Source organism: Aptenodytes patagonicus, chromosome 4 (genome assembly GCF_965638725.1).
Source record: "Aptenodytes patagonicus chromosome 4, bAptPat1.pri.cur, whole genome shotgun sequence".
NCBI classification, from domain to species: domain Eukaryota; kingdom Metazoa; phylum Chordata; class Aves; order Sphenisciformes; family Spheniscidae; genus Aptenodytes; species Aptenodytes patagonicus.
Window position 1 is genome coordinate 41,293,396 of NC_134952.1, and position 20,000 is coordinate 41,313,395.

Consider the following 20,000-nt stretch of genomic DNA (forward strand, 5'->3'; position numbering starts at 1 on the left):
ATACTCAACCAAACAGATTCATGTTTTTAAAAGAGTATCCCTTCCATAAACAAGCAGGCAATTCTCTCTAAGAAGGCAGCTCTTGTGATTCCCAGCAGCCATCATCTGACAGATTTCTCCTGCTCTTATTCTATGCCCAAGGCAGATTTTTTTAGAGGCTAATAAGCTCTGGTTTTTTCCCTCTTTGCTATACCAATGCTTTGTATAATCTCAGTACAGATTTTTAAGCAAGCTTCTTAAGCAAGCAAGGCTACAGCGAGTTTCATCCCTACTACACATCAGAAAATAAAAAGCTATTAAATAGGAATTGTAATGCTCATAGTAGGGCTGATCTTTTTCCTCCATTTGGTGGTAATCACAGAATAGGAAGATTCCTGAATCTGTGTGGAGCCCAGTCTTAAAAACAGTTACTAGGGTTCAGTAATATAACTAATATCAAATATTTAGTTCTCCATTAAATTACTATGCATGTACTGCACTGAGACATGTACTAAATTTATTAAGTATTATTTAGTTCAGAAATTCCAGAAGAAGGCTTAAAAATAAGGCCTCAGACTTACCTGGTTTTGGCAAACTCATAGAATGTAAGCTAGGAGGCTGGTTTTACCTTTAGAATACTTTTAGAATATAGTAAACTGAGAATTTAAAGGCTGTACTGAGAACACACAGAGAGCCTTCTTTCTTATTTCTTGCTCCTGCTTTAGAAAAATTGAGTACAACTCTTTAGCTTGATAATAAATTAAGATCAGACAGAGCATTTTAGTTGGGAATTCATAGCCCTGAAGTGAATCTACATTTCCAAGTAATTTTCCAAGTAATTATTTGTAAATGAGTGCCTGGGGTTGAACCAGATGTTGTCTCATTAGCTTTAACACTGTTATACGGAGAGAAAAAAAAAGAAAACAATAAAGGAGCAATAATGAAAAATAAATAGGAGTGTGTACAGAACAGTACTTACTTGTATCGATTGTTTTCTCTGCAATAGTTGGAATAGAATTTCCGATATATAAAGCAACTGACACACAGAAAAGTCTACTGTAACATTTAAGGGTGTATATTTATTATAGACTTTGCTATCACTTTCTCTATTTTATCAGTTGGTTTTCTAGTAAGTGTGTTTTTGGGAAAAGTTGGAAAGGAAGACAGCCATTACCTGCATGAATACATTTTCAAAAATCTTGAAACATAAATTAGACACATCAGTTTCCCTTTTAAACTAGTTTGATGTTAAGGGAGAAGTTAAAATGGTTCATAACTAACCAACTGGCAGGTAAAGTTGAAGTGTTGAGTACTAAATAAAGAAAATTATAGAAAGCAGAACCCAAAGTATTAAACAGAATACTTCTGTTCTTTGTTCAACTTTATCTTTTACTTTCCTGCATCCTTCTGATAATTATTTTTAGTGCTATAAATTCTCCAGCTTTTCAAACTGCTGCTGAAAGACTCATCTACCTAGGGACAATCAGGAAAATTAATCTGACTTGAATTTTAAACTGGATTAATTAAACTACATTAAATCCCTATGTAAATACACTTCCTCAGAATTTAAGTGGCTTTTATTTAATATTCTTTGGAAGTGAGTTAAAGTAAATCAAATTAGGGTCTGTCTAATATTGCTTGAGAATGTCCATCCCATACCTCCCAAGTAATAAAACTACCTCACCTAAAATTCAAACCTTTTATTTTTTTTGATTGCTTTTCCTGATCAAGTCCACATGGACAAGCCACCCCTCTAACAATTTTTACTACCATTTACAACCCTTTTGAGTCTGACCTTATCTGATTTCCATAAATAAAATCTGTATTTACATTAGGCTTTTTCCTTTATCACTTGATATGAGAGCTCTTACATTAAAAAAGAACTGGAAAATGTCTTCTATTTTCCCCTTATTTACTCTTTAAGGTTTAATTTTAAGCAGATTGTGGACCAGCTTATTCAGCTTTCAAAAATAGCTCTTATTTCTTAGTCTCAGAGTCAATGTTTTTCTATGGTAAGCAGCTACAAAAATGTTAGTGTGCTGAAATTTTTTTGTTTCAGTAATGTGTTTAGATTCATCAGCATTTCTGAAGCCATCAAATCTTGGGGCTATATGGATTCAACATTTAGAGGCTGACTTATCCTCCACATTTAACCATGTAGCATCTTCATATCCTTTCCACAGCATAAAATGAAAAGGTAATTTGTTATCGATGAATGTGTCTGCTAGTCGTCTTAGGTTAGCAGCGGAGTAGTGATGTAGCATGCGTACGTATTTACAGAAGCAGGGTGTGCCAGCATCACTACTGGCCCTGAAGGCAAGTAGAGTTCAATGGCTCCTGCTAGCAGGCTGCTATACTCTTGAGGCTCATGGCTAAAGAAAGAAAATGCATAGCCTTTGGAGAACACATGTTGCAAAGCTTGTAATTTAATGTGTTTCTTATTAACAGAGGTAAGCACCCTAGTTTGTTCCGAATGATGAATTCCCTTGTATGTAGACCCCAAATATGTCTAAATACAGTAGCAAAATGACAAATATATTGTCTCATTGGTTCAATGCAAAATGGATTTGCCAGTAAGATTCTGTGGCAGCCATGGATAATCACTCGTTTTTATTATAACCCAGGTTTTAAAAGCAAAAGCAAGCAAAGCCTATAGTATTTCATTCTGATTTTTTTGCATCATGATTGATAGTGGAAAAAACAACCATGTGGCCTCTTGTCTTAACTATGGAATAGTGGCGATGGGAGAGAGGGAGAGACATGCTTCACAAAACATGCAGCTGTCTGTACTTCAGATGTGGTGCTTTGCATCAATCATAGGCCCAAGAGTGACAGGAATGTGGAGTCAGCTTGCGTTTCTGGAAGCATAGCTGCTTGTCCTTCAGAAACGTCATGTTAGTGCTCCATCACTCACTTTGACCAGATCATGAATTGATTATCAGACCAAAATTGTGATTTAAATAAGGACAGAAAAAGACAAAACCAGTCAGAAATGCGTTTGTTACTTCTCTGTGGTTCCTTTTTTGCAACGGAGTATCAGTTAAGTTCTGACTTACCACTGGTTTTGTTTTTCCCTCTTTTACTGCAGTTTATTATGCTGACATACATCTTTATGTTGGCCTGGCTTGGGGTTACAGCTTTCACTTCTCTGCCTGTTTACATGTACTTCAATCTGTGGACCATTTGCCGAAATGCCACCATAGTGGATGGAGCTAATCTCTGCTTGGATCTTCGCCAGTATGGTATGTGAATGAAGAGCACTAAATATAAAGCAAGATTTCACAAAAGAAAGCATCACGTTGCTTTTCTTCCATGTATCTGAAATGAACTGTTTCAGTATTTCTGAAACAATTGTTAAGCATCTCTTTCTATCCTCTTACGCACTGGTCAAGGCAGTATATTAGAGATGCACTGCATTTCCAGGCCTGACGAAATTGAACCAACATTGTCCATCTTCCCAGAGTACTGAAAATTTGGCTTGGGGCTTCTGTTTAGTCTCCTCTTTTGGAATTGCTGGAACTTGTCTAAAATGCTTCATTAGTCATTTATCTGGAGAATGACTCGTTAATCTTGTGGTAGGACACTGATTTGGAGATGGGAGATCCTAGGTTATCATCTGTCTCTGCAGAGCCTAGAGGGGAATCGGGACAGGACAAGATTCACTGCTTGCAAAAATTTTGATGAAGAGTGACAATACAAATAGTAACACTCTAAGAGGCTGGTGGAGAGAGAGAGTGGGGCTAAAGCCTGAACTGTGGAGCTTAGAATAAAGTAGGGATATACACATATGTGTGTTTTGGGGGGATGGGAAATTTGGACAAAAGGGGTTTGGAATCTTAAAAAGCCTGAGAATTCTTGTGTTGGTGATGATAATTCAATTCCTTTCTGCCACAAGACTGATCTGAACCTAGATGTTCTGGCTTCGATGGTTTCTCAGCCCACAGAGCTTTGGGCAATCATACTCTCATCAGGCGGTTCCTTGAGTCTTTCTTTTGTTGCCTTGGCCTAATATAAAATCACAGTATATTTTTAATTGCTATTTTGAGATATAAAAAATGCTGTATTGCTTGGGAATGAAACAGTTTGGTTCATAGTAAACATTTCACTGAACCTGAAACAAAATATTTCACATTATTGTTTTCACAAGGGGGAAAAAAAATCTTTTTTAATTTATTGATTTCCCCCCCCAGCATGACAGGTGAGTTGAAAAAGCAATTATCTGTACAGATCTCATCAGGAGTATTCATTCTTCTTTCTATGACCTATTATTTTGCTAATATTCATGCCTATTTTTTATTATTAATTCTATTTAAAATGTGCATAGAACACTAACATATAAAATGTGTATTCTGTGAACGTACCCGTTTCCTGTAAATTCAGTGTAAACACTGCTGATTACTAATAGGCAAGAACAGTACCATTTTTCATGATAACCGAGTTACAGCAGTTTTCTTCAAGCTAGTCTTTGGTTTAGTATCTGGACATTAGCTAAAGGAAACAATATAGCAGATTCTAGTTATTCTTGCTGATAGAGAAACTATTATTACAATAAAGTATACATTTGGGTAATGCTTTTTTGTGACTTGTGAAAGAAGCTTTGTACCAGATCAACATGTCTGAAAACACTACATAGAGCATTTCTCCACATGAGGGTGGAAAATGTTTGTGAATAACGTGGTAAGTGTATATACTGGTCGCAAATAATTTTCTGGTGTTTTGATTATTGTGCTGATCAAAATCTGGAATGAAGTTATTTTTAAAAATTGCTGAAAAATTATTACCTGCATGTTTCCTACTAGGGCTTTTACTAAATAGGTGATGTATTAGTTTTGTGATGGCTGAAATTATCATAGAATGGTTTGGGTTGGAAGGGACCTTAGAGATCACCTATTTCCAACCCCCCCGCCGTGGGCAGGGACACCTTCCACTGGATCAGGTTGCTCAAAGCCCCATCCAACCTGGTGTTGAACACTTCCAGGGATGGGGCATCCACAGCTTCTCTGGGCAACCTGTTCCAGTGCCTCACCACCCTCACAGTGAAGAAATTCTTCCTAATATCTAATCTAAATCTACACTCTTTCGTTTTAAAACTGTTACCCCTTTTTCTATCACTACACTCCCTGGTAAAGAGTCCCTCCCCATCTTTCCTGTAGGCCCCCTTTAAGTACTGGAAGGCTGCTATAAGGTCTCCCTGGAGCCTTCTCTTCTCTAGGCTAAACAACCCCAACTCTCTCAGCCTGTCCTCATATGGGAGGTGCTCCAGACCCCTGATCATCGACAAAGAACTGACTTTGTTGTTAAAAAATGTTCTGCAAAGTAACCATGAATTTGTTTTTCTTAGCTTTTCTGGCTCATATGAAGTAAGCTGCTATGTACTAGGAATACTAAATACTGTGAATATTTATTCTGCTCCAGGTATTGTAACTATTGGAGAGGAAAAGAAGGTTTGCACCACATCAGAAAGTTTCATCAAGATGTGTGACTCTAATGAGGTGAATAAATGTGATAATATTTTGGGCAAATCCATAATATATGTTATAGTAGGAAGTAACTGATGCGTGTTTTCTTCTTACTCTTAATGTTCTAATTCTAGCTATGGTGATGAAATAAAATCCCAGTGGAAAATACAGTCAGCAAGTACTTTTCCTAGTCTTTTACCACGTACCAAATTTAGTCAGTGCAATTTCTCCAGCCATTTGTTTTGTAAATACACTTGTATTTTATTTTTTTTAAGAATTCCATTGTCATGTATATTTTTACTGAGATGTTTTTGAAAGCTAATGCACCTGCTGCACAATGAATAGGTCTATATAATGAATCACTGTTTGAAGATCTTATGATTACTGTTGTGACAGGAGAGTAAAGATTTCAAATGGATTTGACCAAACCTTGCATTGTGTTAGGATAATAACTCCTAGTACATTTTTCTTTGTAGTTTTTCCCTTAGGCAAAGGCCACCTATTTCAGTGCAGATGAGGTTTTCGGTTTTGTTTTTAAATGATCAGGGATGGAGACAGGACAAACAAAATTACATCTATCTAAAACAAAAAGAGAGGCTAAAATCTTGATCCCTCTGAAGTCAGAGGGTGCTTTGCTAAATGTTTCACTGGGTCTTACTATGTTTGAATAAATCATCTTAGATTGAAGGTATACAATCTGCCTTTATACCAAAACCATCTAAGAAAATGCAACCCTTGCTGTGCAGTCAACACTCAGTGGCTGCTGTGTAAACCAGATCACTGAAATTAAAAACAAATGTAAACATTTGGTTTGGGGTGGGGTGAGGAAGGTGGTTAACTTGGATTATTTAAGTAACCTGGTTTATATTATATCACTATGAACAAATTTTATTGGCAAATTTGGGAGGGAAATAAATCAATATATGAAGATGGAAAGCTACAGCTAATGAAGGGGAATGGGGTTTTCTTAGGCTGTCTCTGCCACTAGAGAAACCACCACAAACATTTGTAGATCTGATAAGATAGTATTGTAACTGTAAAAAAAAAAAAGAAAAAAGTGCTGGACTGTTTATTTTTAAATAATTGGGGTTTTTTTAATATTTTATAATTTAAATACAATATTTTAAAATAGAATTATGCTTTATCCCTGATACGAGTCTTGCAACAAAACAGGCACAAGCACAACGTCATGTAGTGATGTCAATCTTTTGGAAAAAATATTAGTATTCATTACTTCTGTAGAAGGGTGGCAGCAGGAAGGTAGTTATTTGCTCTATGTAATTCAGACTTTTTGTTCAGTTTCTGTTTAGCGTACCACCATGAAAGTCCCTTTCTTTGTCCCCCTTTGCAGCTAAACATGACATTCCACTTGTTCATTGTGGCACTTGCTGGAGCTGGAGCAGCGGTCATTGCTATGGTAAGCTAACCAACACTCTGTACTTCCTTCGTCATGTCAATCGCTACTGCATTCTGGTTGTTACTTAGTATCAGTTATTCAATTTCCATACTATCACTCAGTGCAATTACTAAAATATAATTCTGTAACTCAATACTCTCATCTTTTTTTTAAAATATATTGATGGATTCCCTTTGAAGTAGAATATCATGATTACTTTTTTGAATAAAAACCCACTTTTGAGTACATGCTAAGAATTTTTACTATTCTCTTACTGTGTTCAGACAAGTGTCTGAACTCATGTGTCTGTCTCATGACCATAGTAATATCCTTTTATAATCTATGCCTTTCTGGGTATTCACGGGCTTGCCATGCTGCTATTTTAGGAGCAGACTCTTGTTGTCAGTTCTGTGCATATATGTGAATGCGTCGGTTTTTCTGTCAGGACTAATTTTTGCTTTTTTTATAATAAAGATTATTTTGAATTTGATGACATTTTGCCAGTGGGAATGTTCCACTGAGAAAAAAGTGTATGAGCTAGTGCCCTGCTCTTCTGCCTTTTGTCTGCTGTGTCTGCTTAAACATAAAGATATTTTTAGAATGGGGATTCTGTACCAGTGTAGGTTTGTACGATACACACTGGAATGGGAAATAAAAAATGACTGTTACTTGGTACTGATGCATTCCATAAGAAAAGTGTTAGTGATGGTGATTACTCTTAATACTGCTACTAGTAATTTTTCATTGAATCCTAGGGCCATAAATTTTTCATTCTCCCTAGAATTACATTTATAAAAAAGGACAATTGGAGACTATTCAATGAAGCTAGTATTCCTGTTGCAATAGTGATTTTTTTGTTGTTCTCTGCCATTTTTTCAGTATTACATGACACTCTGCCAACACAGCTGAGAGAGCTAAATGACAAATATATCTTTTCAATGTAATTTTTGTTTCAAGACCACAAATAATAAGTATAATAGTAGAATATAATTTATATTAATAATTTAATTGATTTTCCAAACTGAGACTTTTCTGCTTCTAGCTGAAAATATGGTGACCAAACAGTAATTATTACAATATGTATATTAGTGTTAGGAAAGTATATCCAAGAGACCATTAGTTCTCCAGTGCATTATTGTTTTGAAATGTATTCAGTAGTAGTTATCAAATGCTAATTTGTTCAGATAACAATTCTGCATTTCAAAGAAGAGTTTTGAATCAGAATAGGCACCGAAAGATTTTCAGTGAAAATAAACACATCTTCAGGGGAAGCAAATTAAGTAGGTACATTGAGCCACGTAGTTTAAATACATGATACTTTCAATGAAGTTTTAAAAAAACCCTTCAAAGCTCACACTACCATATCAATGATTTCATAGATGTGTTACACCAAGCACTAATCCACTAGGAATTCACTTTGATGGCTTACATTTATTCACATATTTTTGAAGGGTTAGCCATACCCAGGTATGCTTTTTATTGGATTCTGTGACTGCACAGAGCAGGCATGATAACACTCTGACTGTTTTAACAGAAATATAAGTTAAGGATCTAAGTGCTAGTAAATTGTATAGTGTCCAAATGCTGGCAAATGGATGCTTTATGAAATGTTTGCAACTGTGTTGTCTATATCTCAATTTTGTAATTAAATTTTTGTTTTTAACCTACCACTTGTGATGTTAGGTTCCTGGTGAAGACTAGCACATTCCACACTTTGGTGGGGGTAATTTTTAAAACCGGCATACCAGACCCCATTTATAGGTTGAGCAATGTGCTTCACAGTTCACACAGTAGCCCAAAGACTGGGGACAGGACATGAGGGAAAGTTCAGAATTCTGTGGTTGGAGAAGCAGATATTAACAGGTTCTCTTTCTTTAAGGGAAGTTTGCTTTCCCAAGGAAGAAGTAATTTAGGGGAGGGAAAATGAATTTTGGGTCTTAAACGTGTCATATAGAAAGAAGAAAGTATCTTTTTTGCCCAGATCCTACGCTCAAATTAGTAGAAGGTGGTAAGGTATCAGCAATGGGCTAGGGTGAGGAAGAATGTGTGCAGAAGCCATTTAAGTCAGTGGAGAACCAATGCCCTTCCCTATATATGCTGTTGCAAGAATAATCACAAATAGGATTTAATGAAGCTAGTCTTTGTATATATCCACAGCAGTAGGAGATCTCCATATTTGTGAAATTTAACAAGACTTCGTAACAGAAAAATGAGATTAAAATACCAGTCCTTTACAAAAGAGAAAGCTTATGAATTTATTGCACTTTTAAAACATTTCTTGTAAATAGATACTTTAAACTAGAATAGTCTATCTGACTAAAGTAGTAAGTATTTTGTATTTATTACCAGCCAGTAATAGTAATGCATCATCAATGAGACTGCTGAATAACTGAATTGGTAAAATCTGCTCTTTAAATGACATTTTAAGTCATGACATTGATATACTCCACTATATCCTCACTTCTGGATTTGTGGACATTTGCAAGAGCCAGATTATTTAATATGTACAGATTTCTTTAACTCTTTTAATGTCAATATTTGTCATGAAATTCACCGAAGAAATCAGCTTATTCATAAATATTAAGACCATCTGTCACCAGGATACTTCATTAATCTGTATTTTAAAAATAATTTTTGGAAAAATGTAGTCATTTATTGCAAAAACCACAAAAAAATTGTTAATACTTGCAAACCCATTTGGTCACAAGTCATAATTTTCCCATATCTACTACTTTAATCTCTCTTGTATATGAATGTTAGAATTCTTTTCACAATTCACTAGCTGCCTCTTCAGTGTCCAAAGGAGAATGTTGTTTTGGGGTTCAAAAGGAGAACTGACCTACAAGTTAAGATTGATGTATAGAAAAACTCATGTATTTTTTACAGTATATGTCAGGGAAAACTTTATTTTGCAGAGAAGGAAAATATCAAATAGTTTGTTTTGAAAATTTATCATACTTAGACTTCAGCCCAAGATGAAAAAAGCCTGATAGAATTATTTATGTGGTAGATGCTTTTTGTGAGTCTTGAGCACAGAAAAAATAGCCAGGATTTTGAGTAATAATTTGGACTATGTATGATTCTGAACATTAGTGTTCTTTCTTGTGACTGAATGGATAATAAATGGATACAGAAATAATCATTGAAGTAATACATATTAGTTTTACTGATTTCAATGTTGCGTCAGATAGAAACAGAAGACATGAAATTGTTTAAATGTAAACTCTACCCTCCCAAAGCGTTGATTGTAAGGCTAGTAAGCATCCTGCCTGTGCTGTTTTCCCAAAACCACTACAGCAAAACTGAATTATGAGATAGTTTCCCTTCTCAAAAGTTACCATGTGAGCAGTACTCTTCTGCCTGAACTTCCACAGAAGTTATGTCCTGTAAGATGGAGATGCAACCAATTCTCCTGAAACAAGAACAGGGGAAATCTATAAGTTGTCTAGTTTCTCTCCCTCGGTAGGATTGTGTTCTTCTGCAGGATATTAGATGCATGTAAAGGGAGAAAAAAAGTTATTTAGACTTCTGCCCTGCTAAGTTAATGATGTGTCCCAAAAGGAAAACAAAACCAAACCAAAACCAAAACCCTTCCTAGCCTAGATGCAATTCTACAGTTTTGAAAGATTGAAGCATACTTTCACCTTATGAAGAAATCTAAGCAGGAATGTTTCATAGAGTGTGGAAAGACCCTGTGCTGTCTTGCATATGTCTGTAATTGAAACATCCTGAGGCAGACTGTGGAAGCTGCCCTGCTTCAATTTGAATAAGCCTTGACAGAACCCCACTGGCTTCAGGCTATTCAGGTCACAGAAGTGTGAAATGCAATTAGACAGCCACTTAGAGATGACCCCCTTAGTGTGTTATCTAGGAACTTGGTGTTAAACAAAAAAACAAACGTGGTGGGACTGTTAAACATATATATCATTATGTAATGTGGGTATGTATTTGAGATTATATTCATTATATAAGCTAAAGTAGTTGCGTCCAGGAAAGTCATCCTACTTACAGTGAACGTGAACTCCAAGAGTTTTCAACAGCCAGAAGTTTGGTTCTCTAACTTTTTAAGGAAGGGATGGGTGAGGAATGGGAGTTTAATGAAGGTCAGACTGTGGCCAATGTGCCTTCAGAATAGTTTGTCTATTTTTCTAGCAGAAGAAAAATGCCAAGTGAAACTGCAAGACATTAGGTTTAAATTTGTCTCTTACTGGGTCCTTACCAAATATCTTGTGAGGAGAAGAAATGTGCCTACATGGTGCCATTTTCATCACGTATTCTTCAGTTGCAAGGTTTTCTGGCAGATGTGTTTTAAAAGGTCAGGAAGATGTGAGTACACTACTCAGATACACACACAACACCACCCACCACCCCCCCCAGGATTCTCATGTCTACAATCTGTTCAAGGTTCAGACTGTATTTAATTGAAATCTTACCCTCAAAGGACCAGCACTGGTGTTTTCATTGGATGCAAATTGTAATTGTCTGAGATGACGGAATTATTAGGATTACCAGCCTGCTACCTTTGATTTTTCTCAAGAGTTTTACTGTGGAGGAAATTTAAGGCATTTTATTCAGCAGAATGGGGATTCAGCATTAGTGTCTCTCATCTGATCTAGAAATGCCTGATCCAGAGATTACTCATGGTGAAAGCTTTTTGAACAGCTGAGTAAGGTACAAGGTGTTTTTTTTTCCTGTGTGCTACGTTATGACCAGAAAGTGTCCCAGAGTAACACAGTACATGCTGCCATCTCCAGCACTTGCACTACCATCACAGGTTGTGCTGCTAGTATTGTACTATAGATGTTAAGAAAGTCCTAAAGATATGTAGAAATGCTACTACCTGTACTCTTTTTCCTAGAGTAAAGATTCTCAGAACACTTCCTCCTACTTTATGGCTCCTCAACTAAGACTGTATTCCTCAAATAGGGATTAACTGGGTGAAAGCTTGCCGTAAACCACCAGGACAAAAAAGACACCGAAAATATTTGAAGGGTTTCAGAATGCTTTCCTTGATCTTAATTATCCAGTTTAAGAAATGTACATTAGCCTGCCCTAATCAGCAACAATTGCCAGCAAACATTTGTGGAAAAAGCCAAGATTGGCATTTCCAAAAAAGAAAGAACACACTAAATTGGTTCTGCTCATTTAGTAGTATCTAAGATACTCATATATCTACAACAGTCCAATATGAGCAGGAGAATTTGCATAATCTCAAGGGGGTTTTTTAAGATTACTCTATTCCATTTTCCACTAATTGAATCCTAGTTTAGTTTCTCGATTTCTTAGGAGGGGTGGAATCTTTTTGATTTCAGGAAATTATCTGTGGCCTCTGGGGCAGTTGATTAACATAAATATAAGAGATGCTCTCATCAGAAAGTATCTGAAAGCCTGCTAGGGGAGGAATAAATGTCCAGAGAGTCCTAGAATAAACCAGTTGAATACTGAACATTTTTATTTTCTGGCTGAAGACAGAGCCAACAGAGCACGTCCTAAGGTGAGAGGGGGACAAGTTTTGAGAAGGTCAGAGGCTCCTTGCAAGCAGATCCAGCAGACTGAAGGTAGGACATTTGAGGCCCACCTTCAAAAGGAAAGCTTTCAAAGTCTGCAAATGTCCTGAAAGGCACCTGAAGTGGAGAGCAGTTCGTTGCTCTAATAGGCAGCCGAAGATGGCCACAAGTGTGAAGACTAAGCAAACTAATTCCAAAAGGCACTGAATGCAGATAGCATGTGACTGCCCCTGAAGGAGGAGTTTCAAATAAAGTATTTTTGGCAGCAGTTCCTTGGAGGCCTCAGCTTCATTCCTTGTATTGGCGTTGTGTTAAAATGTATCACTTGTTTGATCATTCATTGCCACCATTCAGAAGATCGGACATCTACCAGTTGTTAAGCTCAGTCACTGGCAGCCATAGCATGTCATTCTTATAAACTACTAAACTCCATCTCAAGGGCAATTAGGGTGTTTTACATCCTCTATTTACAACGGAAAACATTTGCAGAATGTAGTTTTTCTACTGGTAAGATATCGTTCACTGACTTTCAGATTAAATTTATTCAAAACCACATGAAAAACATTTGTTCATGTGACAATATTGCCAATATCCTTTAACTGGTGTTTAATCCTCAGATGTATTCATAGAAATTCTGTCCTCCCCATTTTCTAACATAAATAAAGCAAGCTCTTTGGGAGTATATCATCATAACTCGTCCAGTGATTTGTATTGGCTGCAAGCGAGTGAGGTCCAATCTCCAATACCCACCAATAAGCTGCGTAATAATCACAGGCTGTGGGGTTTTTTCCCCTTCTTTTCAGATAATTTTTTATTTTGTTTTTGGATGGAACACTTGGAAAGCTCTTAATTTTGGGGTTTTTTTTTAAATAAATAAATGTATTTTTACATATGCAAAAATTTACATGGAACATGAACATTGTTTCTGCTCTGTTCAAGATGTATACAGAAGTTGTCTTTTAAAATCATACAATTCACGTTTTTTGTTTTCTATGCATTTTAAAGAATTACATAAATAAATTGTGGTATAACTAATATAACAATGAAATAAAATTACTGAATTAAGTGGTGACGGGTGTGTGCCCTTTTAAGACCTCAAGTTTATTTGTAACTATATTTTGTCACATTTTGCCTAGCTGAACATATTTTTGAATTTTTGACAGATTTTTCCCAAATCAGCTAGTTTTGACAAAATAGCTGGAGTTGTAGACGAAAGAAAGAAATCATGGCTAAATGGAAAGCTAATGCTAACTTTAACAAGAAAGAAAAAGCAAATCTTTTCGTAATTACATTAGATGTGTCTATGGCATTTTTCTATCTTAAGCGACTACTTTAACAAATAGTGATTCAATGGGGAAAAGTCTACAAGAAATAACCAGAAGGTATTTTTCTACATAGATTTGCAGACTAGCTGGAATAGCGAAGCAGGGATGATTTGCTGATTTTTCAGTTCTTTTAATTTTTTTTATAGCCATTGCTACCAACGGCTAGTCACGGTAACAGTAACAGCTGTGAGCTGAGTAATCTGAGGATTAATGAAGCTCAAGCTTGAACTTCACATCGTATTGCTGTACTACTTCTTGACGTAACAACGCTTAGTTCCGTCTGGTGAAAACCCAGTCTCTATCCTATAGCTTTCAAGTTTGAACTTGCTCTATTCTGACTAGCTCTGTTGGTTCCTAACTCCGTGTTACCTCTCTTGCAGGTCCATTATCTCATGGTCTTGTCTGCAAACTGGGCCTATGTGAAAGATGCTTGCAGAATGCAAAAATATGAGGATATTAAATCAAAGGAGGAACAAGAGCTTCATGATATTCATTCTACTCGCTCTAAAGAGCGGCTCAACGCTTACACATAAAAGAAACCCTGTCTTACTTTCTAACATGTGAATGCTTTGCTGTTTAACAAAATGCCATCCAACCATTTTAAAAACAATTGAAAGTGCTTCTCACAAAAGATAGTTTGGGTGACTTACCTATCACCCGTGTACAATTCTTGGTTGTCTAGCACTTGGTTTCTTAGTTAGTTCTTACTTTGTGTGACCATTCTCTACCACAAAGCTCCTAAATAGCCTTTCCTGAATCCTTTTAAGCTAATTAGTTCTACTAGATCAAGGATACTAAACTATTGTCAAATACAAATACGTGTTTGATTTTTTTAATCACTTTGTATGTGTTATGCATAACACCTTTTGCATTGTTTCTTATATGTTTTTGGAAAAAAAGTAGCTTTTTATACTTTTTAGTTTTGAGTTCAATAACTACTTTAACTACAGGTATACTTCAAAGGGACCATTGTACATGATGTACAATATATAAAGAAAACACTCTGATGACTTTCCTTTATATTTGGAAAACTTGCCAGATGGACCCTGATCAACTTGAATGAAGGTCCTAAGAACGTTTTAAACAATCAAAGGTGCAATTTCTAAATTTGTAATAGTGGGTAAAAAAAAAAAGAAAAAAAAAAGAGAAAAAAGAAAAAAGAAAAAAAAATTAAGAAGTGCTTCTTATCTTTGTTAACATTGTATTATTATTGATGTTTTTAAAGAATATTCTCTTGTTCCAAGTTCCATGGGTGATAATTCCTGTTTGTATTGTGAGCATGCAGACCGTGGTGCTAACAATGCATGGCCACTTGCCTTTTGAAGGAATTCAATACCACGGCTACCTGTTAAAGAATTATGGTATATAGACAATTGTTAATTAAGTGATATAGTTATCCATAGTTTTTTACAGAATGATCTCTCTTTAATTCAATGATGGTTATGCTAAATTGGAGCTGTTCATGTGATGATGTAAGAAATTACTGCTTAGCTAGCTACATTTATGAAAGTAATATATCAAAAATACAGTGACCGTAGGAGTCAGATGTCTTTTTACCTGCTTTAAAAATTTAAATGGATTGCACCTGTCTGAACTGTAAAAGATATATTAAAGGAGACTTCCATAAATGTTATAGCTTGGCTTCTAGCTTTCCTACACATATCGGTTTACCTGTATTACGTTAAAGTAAGGTGAAAGACCACTACAGAGCTTATTATTTGAAAGTGTAGTAATATATTTGAACCTTTATTTTGATAGGAAGATGTTATCAGAAAGATAGGTCATCTTAATTTGAAAGAATTACCTGTATCAAAAACAAAACAAAAAACCCTATTTAAGAAAAGTCAGTATTATTGGACCAAATTTGGTGGATTTTTTTTTTTGCCTATTTCTAATGCTACAAGAATGCTGTAAAGTGTCTCTTAAAGTGATGTAGCCTGACAAGACATTTTTGTCAGTGTTAAAAATCTTAGGTAGTTTTGTGCACTTATTGGACCATTGTGAATTCTCTCTCAGTGTAAGTGCATTTCTAATAAAAATTCTTGAGTAAAACTCTTCTTTGTACTATTACTAGTCATGCATCATCAGTAATTTTTAACAATTCTTGTAGTAAGTAGAGGGTAATACTATAGTTATTTGTGGCATGATAATGCATTAAGTAGTATTAGTTGATTGAATTTTTTTCTTTTTCTTTTCTTTTGCTCGTTTTGGGGGTTTTTTGGTTGTGTTTTTGATTTGGGGTTTTGGGGTTTTGGGGGTTTTTTTTACACTTAGGCTGTCCTACGGGGTCAACAGTTTTCTGATAATGTGCAGTACCGGTATTACAGTTCTGCAAAAAGTATTAGGAACCTCTTTTGGATTCTATATTGTAGTGTTTCAGTTTTGTGTCTTAAAACGTTTGTGCTGATTTTTAAAACTATGTCTTTTAAACTCATGTAATGATGTTAATGCTTTTGGCTCTTCTCTGGTATTAGAGTTTGTATTTTCACAAAGAATGCTTTGTAGCAGGCATTACAATTAATCTGTTTTGTACATAAATGTGCCAACAGCTTGATGGTGGCGTTTTTGAAATGTAGAACAAAGTGCTTGCAAAAATGTAATAAACACACTTGTGTACTTTGTGTACTTATTAATTGTTCGTGTTGCGTACTTTTTTCTTTGCCTATACTGGACAAATCATTGTAACCAGAAATGGAAGAAGCTTCTTCCTTCTGTTGTCCTTGCTGTTAGAGGACTGTTCTCAGTATTATGCATTTTTTGTACAACCTACTTTTAGATGTTCAAGGAGATAACTCCTTTAGCAACAATTACAGTGAACAAAGAGTAAAATTTAAAAAATAATAATCTGGAGATGTTATATTAATTATAGAATATGTCTTTGTCAAATCTGTGACAAAAAATTCTTATTTCAATGAATAATTAAAAAAAAAAAAATCCAAACTCTAAAGAGTGATATTCTTATCTCCTTTCATGACATAATTTCCTCTGGCCTGTACCTTTACAAATTAAACATAGGTAAAAGTACAGTGTGCATGCAGCCTTCCCATGGTTAGAAATTGTGCCTCAGTTTTGGGTAGTTTGTTCCACTGAATTAAAACTCCCGGTCATTCCCCATGCACAGATTACTTCAAATATGTCTCTTAATCAGCATTTAGTATCAGAAATGATATATCCTAAGAATAAGAAAGTAAAATAATTTCTAAGAGCAGAATTTCATAGTCGAGCAAGAGCAAGGTAACATGAGCTACCTACTTGTTATGTTTTTAACATATCAGTCGAGAACAACTGGGCAAGATTCACATTACTGTGGTGTCATTTGGAAAAAGCTCAACAGAAGCTGGTCTGATGTAAGTTTGAATATTGCTGAGGATACCGATACCTGGATGTTACGGTAGCTAGTACTTTAAAACCTTAATAACAATACTACATTACTTATGTGCATGTAAAATAATTTAAATGGTTAAGAGAAATCTATAGCTGTGCCAATTAACATATCACTAAGGAAAATTAATTAAAATACTGTTCCACAATGCGTTTGTTTCTCAGTTAGCTAGCTGTTATATAGCTCTTTGTGTGCTCTTGATGAGAACACATGCCATAATGGCAAACAATTTTTCATCAGCAGCACAAGCCAAGGGAGTAGAGGAGCTTCCCACAGCACAGCACAGCACATCAGTCATAACTGATTCACTTCAAAGTCTGCACATATTTGGTTTATTGCAGACTCTTCTCTGTTGACAGCCTAGGCTGATTTATCCTGAGGTAGGCTGCATGGATCTTGATTTCTATAGACTCTTCCGTGCTTAGTCTAAACCTGTCACTATTGTGCTTTTCAGAAACAAGAAAACCATTTGTAGATCAATCCATCTGGTGTAGTTTTTTGCTGCACAAAAGGGTGTAGTTCAATGAAAATTCAAATTTAAAAAGTTTCCAGCCCTACATCCTCAGTTTTGCATTTTCTTCACAGTTTACTACGCCCCATCAATAGTGCTAATGGCATATTACAAAACAGATACAAAAATTGCTTGAGTTAGAAATCCTTCCCACCCGTTTTCCCCTACCCACATCACCTCATTTTTTTTCACAAGGTTATTTTATCCCTCAGCAGGATCGTATCAGCGTTTCTGTTTTCAGCACAACTACACCAACCATTTAATCAGCATGATTTAGTGAAGTGCACTGCAGACACGGCGATGAATGTCCACAGCAGGGGTGGAGAGGAAGGGAATTTTTAAGCCAGCCTCATTCCTGAGGCCAGTGTATCATAATAGTTGGGTGGTATAGATAAAAGCAAGAGGCACTGAAATGATTTGCTAATTTCATGTTTCTAAATAGTTAGTGATATTATTTTTTTGGTCACAGGAGCTAAAATAAAATGAGGATTTCTACTATAATTGGAAATATATCTATAAACTCATTGGTTTTAATAATATATGAAATTATTAATCTTGACTTAGTGCAGGTATTTAAATTGTAATATGTATGCATTGATCATAAGTATTTGTTGAACATGACCATGGTTGCAGTTCACCTTCAGTTGCTATAGTAGATTTTAGGACAGAACATTCCTGTACTGTACTTTCTATAATAATCAATGGCAAAAGTTTATAGAGTTCTTTCCATCGTTAAGATCCGATGCATTTTTCAATTATTCAGTTCCGGGTTACTACAAGTATTAACATAGCTGGTTTTTGAAGAACGCAGCTCAATTCAGCTAAGCCATAAAAGAGCAGACTATAATGCATTTCAACCCAGGAGGGGAAAAGTGGTGTTTATACAAACTCGCTCTTAAAAAAAAGCAGCATTTTATTTCCACTAGGTTGCACAGAAACCCTGCAAATAGATATTGTTAGGCAGCAAACTAATTTATGTCTCCAGGTGGTATCATATTTCAGCATTGCCTCCATTTTGGGTACATATCAACTGAAGAGAACAAGCTCAAAGCACTTAGTATATTTAACAGCTCTTTCTGTCCTACGCGAATTCTTCTGACTTGTATTTTTTACAAGGGAGGAACTCCAGCAGTTTCTGAATTTTGAGATTTTCAGCTATTGTTTCTTGTTCTTTCAGATATCTTTGGAGGATCCCAACACTTCAGAGAGTTACTCCTATATTTAACAGTTATTAGCTATGATGGCAACTGGTAAGTGATTCTGCTGATACAGTGGGAGAGCTGGTTACTAGTAGAGAAGTGGATTATCTTCAGTTTACAGTAGTCTGAGTATCAGCCAGGAGACTTGCAGCTATTCTGCAGGGAGAAATTTGTCCTGAGAGAATGGTTCTGCCCACGTTGTACAAGCTGCTGTGGACTCTTTCCCCATGTCAAGTGGAGCCTGGCCGGATAAATGCGAGCCCCAGGGAAGATCATTTCAGTTGCTCTTTGAATCGGCAATTCTGATCTGCCTGCTTTTCTTTTGCATTGCTGAACTTCCCGTGGCTGAAAGGGATGATTTGGGGGCAGGTAAATCTCCTCTAGAAGTGGTGAGGTAATGTCAAACAGAAGCTCTTTTCACAGCAGCTGCCACAGCTATAGCAATAACACGGCAACAATTGAAATTTTGCCACTATATCCCAATCATGCTGAAAACAAGACTTGAAAAAATTAACAAGAGGCTTGCACGGATATCCTATGGTTCTGCCTGTTGAGTTACTCAAGCCAGAAATGCTGCGTAGGCCAGAAAAGTGATGATAAGAGCTGGTTTTCCAAAGTGTCTAAATGTTTTTTCTTCTCAGCTGTCCAGGAAAAATTATACTTATCCATTAATCTCTTTCCTACAGTTAACAGAGAATATTTTGGTCTCTGAGACTATAAGTCCTGCATTTTTTTAAAGAGGTTTACTCACCTGTATTTCTTCTTAAGGATAAATATTAATTTAAGAACGAATCTTATCGGGGAACAAATTTATCCTCAACAAGTTCATGTTCCAGTTAAAACATGCAAATCAATTCCTGGAATTTTATAATTCAGCCAGTTTAGTTTGCATGTACAATCACACCCTCACAAGTTCTGTCTTTTGGAATAATAAACTAAATCACATGGTTAGACACAGAGGCAAATCGTCAGGTTCATCAGCTGGCTGGTTTGAGCTGATTAAGCAGACTGAAACCTTTCTCGAGAAGGCAGTGTTGAACCCCTCATATCGATGCCATCTTTTGAAACATGAAATAACATGTTAGGCAGGAATACCTCATTAAGGTATTTAATTCATGTCTGTGTTGTCCTTTCATGATTTGTTTTTTCTCCTTGACATGCTGTTCCTTGTGCCGTAATATAAGTGGAACTGAAGCAACATAAAACTTGCTGCTACTGAGAAGGGGAGATCTCACCAATGCG

At 35.9% G+C, this 20,000-nt stretch overlaps 1 protein-coding gene across 2 annotated transcripts in view; it reads left to right on the forward strand.

Moving 5' to 3' along the window:
* GPM6A (glycoprotein M6A) overlaps nt 1-16,282 on the forward strand; it is a 138,024-nt gene extending 121,742 nt beyond the window's left edge. For both annotated transcript variants that reach the window (XM_076336493.1, XM_076336492.1), the window contains exons 4-7: nt 3,068-3,221; nt 5,395-5,471; nt 6,790-6,855; nt 14,047-16,282. In XM_076336493.1, the coding sequence (XP_076192608.1) occupies nt 3,068-3,221; nt 5,395-5,471; nt 6,790-6,855; nt 14,047-14,199 (450 nt within the window). In that variant the 3' untranslated portion in view covers nt 14,200-16,282. The remainder of the gene's footprint in view (nt 1-3,067; nt 3,222-5,394; nt 5,472-6,789; nt 6,856-14,046) is intronic.
* Nucleotides 16,283-20,000: the final 3,718 nt, after the last annotated feature.